The 10,190-nt window shown below is 41.6% G+C and overlaps 1 protein-coding gene across 1 annotated transcript; it reads left to right on the top strand.

The window, feature by feature from the left end:
• Nucleotides 1-4,788: 4,788 nt before the first annotated feature.
• LOC139629058 (RING finger protein 228-like) lies at nucleotides 4,789-5,674 on the top strand. The gene has a single exon (XM_071491409.1). The coding sequence runs from the start codon at nucleotides 4,925-4,927 to the stop codon at nucleotides 5,564-5,566; it is 642 nt and encodes a 213-aa protein (XP_071347510.1). The 5' UTR covers nucleotides 4,789-4,924; the 3' UTR covers nucleotides 5,567-5,674.
• Nucleotides 5,675-10,190: the final 4,516 nt, after the last annotated feature.

Raw genomic sequence — 10,190 nt, 5'->3', positions numbered from 1 at the left:
CACCCACACACACACACACAAAAACACACACATACACACACCTGAATCCCTGTTAATTCTTGTTAAATTATTCGGTTGATTCAATAGATATTGACATCAGTATATTATTATTATTATTATTATTATTATTATTATTACAAAAAGACAAATTGAGTGACATAAGTGGAAAATATGTATTCTTTTTCTGATCGAGAATTTGGGGAGAAACAAAAGAGGCAGAAGGAATGTGCGCGTCAGATATCTAACAGGTACTATAATGTGAGGTGCAGCCCAGGTGCTCGCTGCGCGCATGTGGAAGGATATTTAACATCGACTTATTCCATGAAACGGGGCAAAAGACAAAAGACTGCAACAGGTGAGACTATTACAAAGATCACATTTGATTATTCTATAGGGCCGATATTCACCTTATCGTGGATGACACTGCGAAGTTCTTCTTCTTTTCATTATTATTATTATTATTGTTGTTGTTGTTGTTGTTGTTGTTGTTGTTGTTTTAAATTAGAATTTCTTTATAGCCTACACTGAAAAGTATAAATTGGTCAATAAACACGTTACATAATAATAAACGTAATTCCACATGAATCCCCAAGAGCATAAATGGAAATGTGGCCTATTAAACTTTTAAGGAAGATTTTCGCTCCAGCAAACTGTGCTCAGATAGTGGAGGTCAGGAGAGAAATACGGTGAAGAGGAGGATCTATTTTTTTCCACGAGTTCCATCACACTCCGCGCAAAAGGCTCTGCGTGCTCATCTAATGTAATAGTTGCACTAATTGAACAATAGGTGCTGCTCGGACCCGTGGTTGGTGTAACACATCCGTGCAAATGGTCGATTATAGACACATAGAACCACATGAGGGATCATTTGACTTTTCTGGAGCTTGTCGAGTTTTGATGATTATGATAATTAGGCGTGTTTAATAGACCGATACATTTTTTCCTTTTCCCTTAGGAACAAGAACAGGCTATGGGCCTATACATAGAGGCTGATTCAGTTTAGAGGCCTGGTCAACCTGCATTCCTTGAATGACCTGAATGGTTGGTCGTGACCTTTAGAAGACAAACTGAGGCATCATCAGACCTGACCTTCTGGCAGATAATTACTTGATCGCTATTAGATTTGTCAATACTTGCTGCATTATTGTCTAAACATATCAACGATCAAGAATTGTCACATATAGGCTTCCATGTAAAGATATGAATAAGCAAAGCCAGCTGTTTCTGTGGTGCTACCAATCTGACAGATTTGTATCTGCAAAGAAAGAGAAGAAAAACAATCTGGACATTGATGGAGGATGCAAAGTGACCATTTTTTTGTCTTTGTTTTACATAAATAGATCTCAACTTTATAGCAGCAGTGTCTCTGTCGCTTTCATTACAGTATCCCACAGCATGTGGGCTAGTATATATTTTATTCCCTGTATAAGACTGAGCAGTGGACACAGAACATGTGGAAACATTATATGTCCATAAAAGAAGGAGTGGAGGGAGTGGGGGTTGGGGGTGGGGGGTTATCACACTAAAGTTTGACTATCATGAAAAGGATATTGGATCTACCATGTCAAATCAATTAGAGAGGTAAGCTGAGTCAGAAATGTGCTGTGGCGGTGGACGAACTGCATCAAAAATAAGGAACAAAATGGTCCCAAAAAGAAAGAGCGCATTGCATTTACCAGGAGTACGCACAGAATAAGCCAGGGGCTTTCGAGGCTATATTTCTGAAACTGTACACATTAAATAAACACAATGATTTGCTCTACCTCCACTAAAGATAAAGTTAGTCTAATAGCCTAATAACCCACAGGCAGTTTTGATCTTGGCTGTGGCCCTATAGCGATGCGCTGCGTCAGGCTGAGGCCTATGTAGACTACTGGAAAAATCTCCAGTCTCTCCAGAGTGACTTCTCAGTATTCATGATTAGCACAACAACACAAGATCAAATATAGATAGACATTTAACGGTAATCAAATCATCACAGTGATTATTTGACCATAAGCTATAGGGAGTCAACTGCTGAACTAACAAGCTACAACTTATTCTCAAAATGAAAATAGTCAGTCATGCATTTCTTCTACTGTAAAATAGATACGGTAAGTGTAGCAGAGAAAAAAAGAGCTCTAACTTATACTGTGACAAGCAGAATTATAGACACCTTAAATTGATAACCCTAATTTGCAGTACTCATTAGGTTTATATTGAGGTTTTACTGTGTTGAAATAACAGTTGGCTGTAAAACAGCATGTGCTCAACCTTTATTGCTCTTCGGAGAATCATGCCACTGCTGTGAGGGAATTTCAAATAATGTACCATAATATTAGTTTCTACAGCTCAGTCACCCTCAGACGGCTCATCATAGTTGAGGCCAATTCTTTCTTTGCATTATTGCAAACACAGATTTGGAAATAATGAACTATTCTATTTCTTCGTCACGTCACCCAGACGCAGTTTCTGAATAAAGCTGGGGCCAATGTGTTGTCCTCACTGAAATATTGTCCTCATTCAACAGGTCTTTCACTCATTAATAAACCTTAATGCAAACACATGTTTTTGTTACCACTGGATAGAGATTACAAATGACCAAATGTTGTTATAATGCCCTTCAAAAATCTGATGCATTTTTGTGATATATCATCAGTTGTTGTTTGATGTTTTGTCTTTATTAACCTGCAGCAGGTCAGAGACAACAATTCAAAAGAGGCTTGCATCACAAAGACTACAGAGCGGACCTTGTTTGAAATAGGAGAAACAGATTAGAAGAATGGCCAACTCGACATTTAGATAGTCATCTAAGAAATGTTGTTTCTTCAGAATAAGGAAATCCACTCTGTGATTAGTGGCCTTGGGATGTTACTGTTACAAGGTGGTAGTGTTTTTCTCATGTGTTTGATCTTATCAAATACATGTGACCCACAACATTTCAGTGGGGACTCAAACTTACAGCAATTGTCATAACAAAGGCCTATAAGTTGAGTCCAGGTGAGTGGGAGAAAAGAAATGAAGAAGCAAAGCGTTTGTTAACCACACAGCCTCTGGGCATGCAGGGTTACTTTAAGAGTTCATCAAATGAGAACTGAAAATTGAGCTAATCGTTTATGGTCCCATGATGAACAGTGCAGTGTTACCTGCAGTAAGATCCTTATCGGTCTTACAATACACCATGCCTCATGTTGGAAAGACATGTTATCTGTTGTTGTGACAACACCATAAAGGGATTTCCTACTTCCGCCCTAAAGACTGGATACATGTTAATAAAAAGCAGTTATATACTTTAGATCTGTGAGACATATCCAGTGCAATATATTATTAAGTAAAAAAAAACAAAAAACAATGATGCTTCTTAATGAGTGAGTTTGATCACTTGTGAATTATTTTACTTAGAAACTATTCTATGACTCTGTGATCTCTGTCAATTCCCCTTCCCAGCGTGCTTCATCAGTAGGCTTATTCCAGCAAAGCATCTTTAATGTGATTACTCTGTTTTATTAATAACTGTAACTCATTACAGTTAGCACGCTGTTTGCATGTAATTGTATGTAACTGTTACCCAGTTAGACATGAGACGCTATCACACAAGCCGACATACTTTCAGTGTGCAAACGTGCATGCACGGATTTGGCCACAAGAGGGCACTTGTCAGGTCAATGTATAGGGACACAAACTTAATGCTTGTCTGTGGTCTTTGTTTGAAGACTTTCAGAGTGAGGTTCTCTAAAGACAGTGTGCTATTATGTGTGAAGAAGTGGGTTATTACAGTGTGTTCTTTTTTTTTTCATCAACAATTTAAGCTGTATGGTATACTACTGGTATACAGACAGGGCTTTAATCCTCAGCAGTCGCTCAACAGGAGAAGATGCCTGACTGTTGAAAGGTATCACAATACTAAATTACCATTTGATTGATTTTCCAGCGGGGGAATCCATTTTTATTCATATCTTCTGCTTTAACGGGATTATAAAGCAGTACATGTTCTGAAGCACACAATGTCAGTCTCAGGTGTAACATAACAGTGCGTTTATTCATTGAATGGATGCTGCAGTTGCGTGTGTATCTGGCCTTGTTGCCAAGGCTAGCAATGGCTCAAACACAAATAAAGTCTCCACAAAAGCTAAATATAGCAGAGCCAAAACTCTGTGTGCTGGTAAGGCACTATTTTTATAGATGCAGGATCAGGTTTAATCTGAAATATCTTTAGAGTGGTAGTAAAGGACTTTTTTTTTTTTTTAGGTCTCCTTCCATGAAAAAGGAAAGATCAATTGAAGGTGACTGCTGCAAAAGGACAGCAGGTAAAAGTTATACCCTGGCATGTGCAGAGCTCTTCGGTGTTTCGCCTGCTCTCCGCTGGTCTGTGCTCCTCCGCACCGGGGCCGGGCCGCAGCTGAACGTGTCACCGCTGACCGCGCCGCTGGGCGCTGTCCACTGCCCGTGGTGCTGAACCGCCGACGGACAAAGACACGGCGCTCTGCCCTGTGTCGCTGCGGGCGCTAAATGCTAATTATACGGTTAAATAGGCCGATTAAACGCGCCGCACATACATGAATCCAGACTTGTGACAAATCAACCAGGTGACAGACACCAAATTGGGAAATCAATTTGAACAAGTCTATCGACTGGATCTTTTGTGGTGGACGGGGTTTAGTTCTGGTAATTTGATCGCGATGAAGCCCGGTCTGTCGCCGTGCACGGGTTGTGCCCCAGGCCGGTGACACAACGAGTCTGTAATCACACCAGCGGGTGGAGGCGGGACAGACACCGGGACTCCGCTACCGGGGTTGACTCATACCGGGGTATGCAGAGAGAGTAAGATTTCTCTCACTTTAAAACGTTTTATTGTCATCCGGAAATACTCCTCGGTTTGCTGCGGGATTCCGGTCACCGGTGCAAATGCACAGCGGTGAAATAAAGCCGTTTTTGCAGACGGAACATGGCGGAGGCGGTCAACGCTTCTCCGCCCGACGGGAGCGACTCGTTTCCCAGAGAGGAATACGAGTGCAAAATATGCTACAACCACTTTGACTCGGAGCAACACGCCCCCAAGCTGCTGGCCTGCTCCCACACCTTCTGCCTGGAGTGCCTCGACACTCTGCACTCCCGGGACGGTCGAAGATGGAGAATCGGTTGCCCCGTGTGTCGCCACCGAACTCCAGTACCGGAATATCGGGTTCACGGCCTCCCCGACAACCCCGCAGTGACCGGGGCGCTGCAGCTTGCGAGGCACCAGTGCGTGAACTCGGGAAACACGGATGACCACTCGGGTCCGTCCGCGTCTTTAGCAGCCTCCCAGGAGAGCAGCGACAGCTGTCAGACTTGCAAACAAGTTGCGCTCACGACAGGCTGCGTGTGCGCCATCTTCTCTTTCCTGTCCATGGCGGTGCTGTTACTTCTGGGCCTCGTCTTTGTTCATAACTTCAACAACACCGCGTCGCCACTCGGCCCGGTCTTCTTGTTCGCGGCCAGTGTCCTCGCCCTGTTTTCGCTCATTCTCACTTGGTTGATGTGCATGTTGAAGTACCGGCCTGAAACTGAAGCCAGCGACTTCACTTCTCTAAATTCTAATATGATGTGATGCACGGACTTCAGCTCGTCAGCAGCTATAGCCTAATGAAAAGGGAAAGCTCTTAATGCCAGTGTGCTTAGACATCCTTATAGATGTTTGCCATGTCAGTATTAGTGTAGGTCTACATGGATGGTGTCATTAACAATGAAGTGACAAATTAAAGGAAAACCCTAAAAAAGATGAACGGAAAAACAGAATGACAATGCCCCAGATCTCAGCCTAGTTGAACACCTGTGGGAGATTTTGGACCAACAAAATCAAAACAACAAATGAGGGAATATCTTGAATGGTGTTCATCCCTCCGGTAGAGTTCAGAGACTAGTAGCACTGAAACATGCTCTGGTGGCTCATGGTGGCTCAGCACCTTACTGAGACTCTTTCTGTTGGTTTTTCCTTTCCATTTGTCACCCATCTGTAGGTTTATGTGATAACTGAATATCAGCAGCCTTTACTTTGGCTTCTAAGGAGCCTATCACATGCAAAGGTTCACCCTGTCTGCTGTGAAAAAAGACGTTTACTTACTTAAACCGATGACTGTATGAGCAACATGGCTCCAGCAAAACTTGCATTCTATCAGCTTTTTGTAGTCCAGAAAATATTCCAACTACATCTACAGCATATAATGTAAAAGTAAACTACATATGTAGGATAAGTTTGGATACAGTATGTGTGAAGCTTCAATGCCTCCCCGTATTGTTTGATTCTCTTACAGAATGCACATTTTATATGCAACTCCATTATTTTTTTTTATTTTTAATTCTTTTGAAGGGAACATTGACCTTGAGCTCTTATTTGAGTAAAGTACAAATGTGATAGTGTGCACAGGCATGTCACACTATGACAGATGCTTACACAGAAGGCCTAAAACCATTGAAAGAGCACTTTAACTTGGCTTCCTGATGGAAATATTAGCAGCCACCAGTGGGAACAATAGGAAGATATCATTATAGTAGTATCCTCCCCAACTTTCCTCCCATTTTGTTGCACTGAAACTATTTATATGACAAATTTAATAAGTTGTTTGGAGACTACTGTGCGAGCAGGCGTACATGTGTATGTGTCAAGCTGTTGATTTGTAATTGATTTATTATACTCTTCTTGTGCCGCCACCATCTCTAACAACATGGCCTATTGTGCCAATGACAGAACCTGTTTACCCCATAACCACCTCTGTGTTATTACACTGACTCCCCACGGTGGACCAGGTCAGCAGGGGATCCCTGGCCAATGACCCTGAGGGGACATGAGCCTTCACAAGATGAGAGAAATAACTTTGGGGTAGGGGGCCCCAAATAAGTAGTGTTGTAAAGTAGTGAGACAAAGGAAGTGCAGATGACCTCCTAGGGGTCTTAAATCATCTGATGGGCTTAAGAATGCTTTCCAAGTCATATAAACTGCAAGACCATATAAACTCCACTAACGACTTGGTCCGTGCCCAGATCACTCTCAAAGGTGTTAGCTTACAAGGAAGCGTGGAATAAAAGAATGCCTATTGAATTTTTGTGGATTCATTTCATATAAATTAGGCCGCAAATACACATCTCTGCTCACCAGTTATCTCACATGTTGGAGGAACATACACTTCACAATGTTTGGGTTATTAGATCCGTTATGATTCACAAAGGTGTCTCCATTTGGTTGAGGTATCTGCTGAATCCAAAAAACACAGCAGGCATTTATCTCCACTTAGTGTTGTTTTAAGAGGCGACACTGGTCTCAGGAGTTAAAATCCAACTCTTTCAGGTCCCTCAAAGGGACTCCTTCATTTGGTCATCCAGTTGGTGAGTAATGCCACTTAAATGCCACCGTGACAAAAGCTTGGGAAAAAAAAAAGGAGGGGTGGCAGGCAGGCTTCCACTGGGAGCCATAGGCAACACTGTGTCTGGGGCAGAGGGCTTCATTTCACAGGGACTGCAGGGCTTAAAGTTAAAGATTACTTTGAAATCTGCATCCCCTACCATCAAACTCTCCCACTATATCCCACCCTCCCTCCCTCCAGCCGTCACTCCCGAAAAATAAAAAGCTGTCGCCACAGAGCAGGGGATGAGTTGGGAGCAGATCCTCTTTGATGACAGAGAAGGATCCTTTTGTTCCCTAATCCCCACACAACCCCTTCCCCCTACGTCCCAATAAGTCCAACTGGACGTCAAGGGGCTTCATAATCAGCCGGGGGCTGAAAAGTTATTAGTTTACCTGTTCACTTTTAAAAGATTTGAAACTAACAGTGATATCTTGTAATTACAGCTCTTACCAAAGCATGGATATTTCATTTTAAGGTTACTAATTTTGGTTCTGTCAAAAAAAGAGCAGCAACAGCTTACAAGAAACATATCATTAAGTCACATGACACTGGTCAGTGGTTGGTATAGGTGGATCCCAAGGGAACAGCCATTAGCCACTGTGCACACGGGGTCACACAGAAACAGACAGTTCCAGGACACATTTCTCCTCTTCCTGCGTCTTGCCTTTAAGTGTGTGCAAAGTGTGTCTCGGTGTCATTATCAGATTGGACACACGTATTTCACAGAGGAGATGAAAGTGTTCCTTTTGCTCATAACATCTGCCCTCTGATGGCAAGTGTCCCATCAAGATGACCTCAAAGACATAGCCTGAGGAGAGCGATTATCATCACTGTGTACGCACTCTGGCTTCATCATGTGATCACATACTCGTGTGTATGTGTGCATATATTTGTCAGAATCTGTCTGTACAGACATATAGCCTAACAGGCATGCAAACACCCCAAAGACAAGCAAGAAGGGACCAATGTCCAGGGTCAAAGTGTCAAACATGGCTTACCTAGCCATTTCACTTTCATCATGTTGCTCAAAGAAGACTCTGCTCCATCCTGGACACTCACACACAAATAGTATGGGATCTTCTCTCTGAATTACCAATGGGTCCAGTGCAATGTCTTCATGAAAGAAATGCACACTGAGTCCCTCTGGTGTATAAAAGTGAGAATGCAGCAAAGGAAAAATGGACAAAGTAGTACGCTTACTGTTAAAATGACACAATTATGAAAAATTCTTGATTGTATATTTAAAAAACTATCCATATTTTTTATATGTTTGTTGCTGTCAAAATACTGTCTCTGCAGTTGACACTGTTCATTGAAATGAACAGGTTCAGCTATAAAGGACTGTTATGGGCACTAAAAATAGGAATAAAGCTAACAGAATTTGTTTTCATCCCAAACACTAATAGGAAAAAGGCTTTTAACTTTTGTGCTGCACACACATTTTACAACCAATTTCAATTTCTATCAATTTTAAACCCTGATCACAAACTATTCCCAACTGCTTTTCATTGTGTCCTGCTGTTATTTGTTTGATTTCTTGCTAATTATTTTTCTGTTTCTTCTGTTGTAAGTGTGCTCTCAACATCATTGACAATGAGGGCGTGCCCGTGATGATTCTTTAAGATTCAAAAAAAGGCTGAATGAATTTTATGGGAGATGCCAAAAAAAAAACCCAACAATGTGCCGTAAACAAAAAGGTATATCTGGGTTCAGTTTCTTGATCAATGCACTTGGAGAGTAATGATGGGTATGTCAGTTTTAAAACGCATCACCATCCACAGTCATCAGCAATTTTTGGAAGCTGCTTCTTTTTGTGTCGTTAAGTGCATCAATAAACTATGGAGTCATTGATGCATTCTGACAAATGAGCTCTTTTTTCAAAGTTACTGTCATGGGACCAGCCTATATCGATTTTCAACACTAGCACTGTGACTAAACCACACATTGTTGTGAGAGGCTCTATCAGTGATGGTGCCTGTCAGATGATTGCAGTATAAGGAACATTTCTTGTCAATGTATGTATCTGATTTTTTAAATTTTTTTTTTATTTAGGGTGTATTAAATGAAGTGATCCTCCTTTGCTGACACGTACAAATGCCCAACTGGAGTGAAAAAGAGAAAACAAGGCCAGAAGGGACAAGCTGAGGAAGAAGTACAAAGAGCTATGGGCCAAGGCCAAAAATAGCGGTGAGACTGACAGATGGGGGGAAGGGACTTTCACCGCAGTCTAACTTAGCAGACTTTGCCAGAAGATTATCCAGAAACAACTGACAGCAGTGCGGACACTTCTCACATCCCCTGAATCAGTTACTCTTGTTAAAGATGACTGTACTACAACAATATTCATATTTAATTGTAAAAAAAAAAGCATGACAAAGCTTCTTTATGTCCACCATCATTAACAACAACATTACTTGTACTAAGTACTTGAGTACAATTTTATTTGTGTACAAAAGCTATTGCAAGCACCTAAAGCTACAGTTTGAGTTGCAGAAAGGTATTAATGAATAAAGATGAGGAAAATGTGCATTAGCATCAGATGCTGAAAGTTGCGTTACTCACCTCAATGAAATAAGTATATCTTACCATCTGAATTCATGTCTTGGTTAAATTTAGGATTATATAGGATTCTGGTTGATCTCTTACAGCAGGGGAAGAGAAAATATCATGCCAGGTATCGTGGCTGGTGGTTGCATTAAAAACATAATTGAGGCTTGCTGTGGCCCAGTAGGTAATGACAGTGAGCCAGCACACTCAATGACAGGAGCCTGAAACGGAAGCAACTAAAAAGAAACCAGCCATCACTTATTTTATTATTATCATCTGCGCATC

Source organism: Trachinotus anak, unplaced genomic scaffold, assembly GCF_046630095.1.
Source record: "Trachinotus anak isolate AG129_WGS33_773 ecotype Australia unplaced genomic scaffold, CSIRO_AGI_Tana_v1 ptg000012l, whole genome shotgun sequence".
Taxonomy (NCBI): Eukaryota; Metazoa; Chordata; class Actinopteri; order Carangiformes; family Carangidae; genus Trachinotus; species Trachinotus anak.
Note: the sequence above shows the minus strand (reverse complement) of the source record. Positions and strands in the feature narration are given on the sequence as shown.

What these genes read in the sequence shown, in the direction of transcription:
- LOC139629058 (XM_071491409.1), top strand. Translation starts at nt 4,925, where the DNA reads ATGGCGGAGGCGGTCAACGCTTCTCCGCCCGACGGGAGCGACTCGTTT.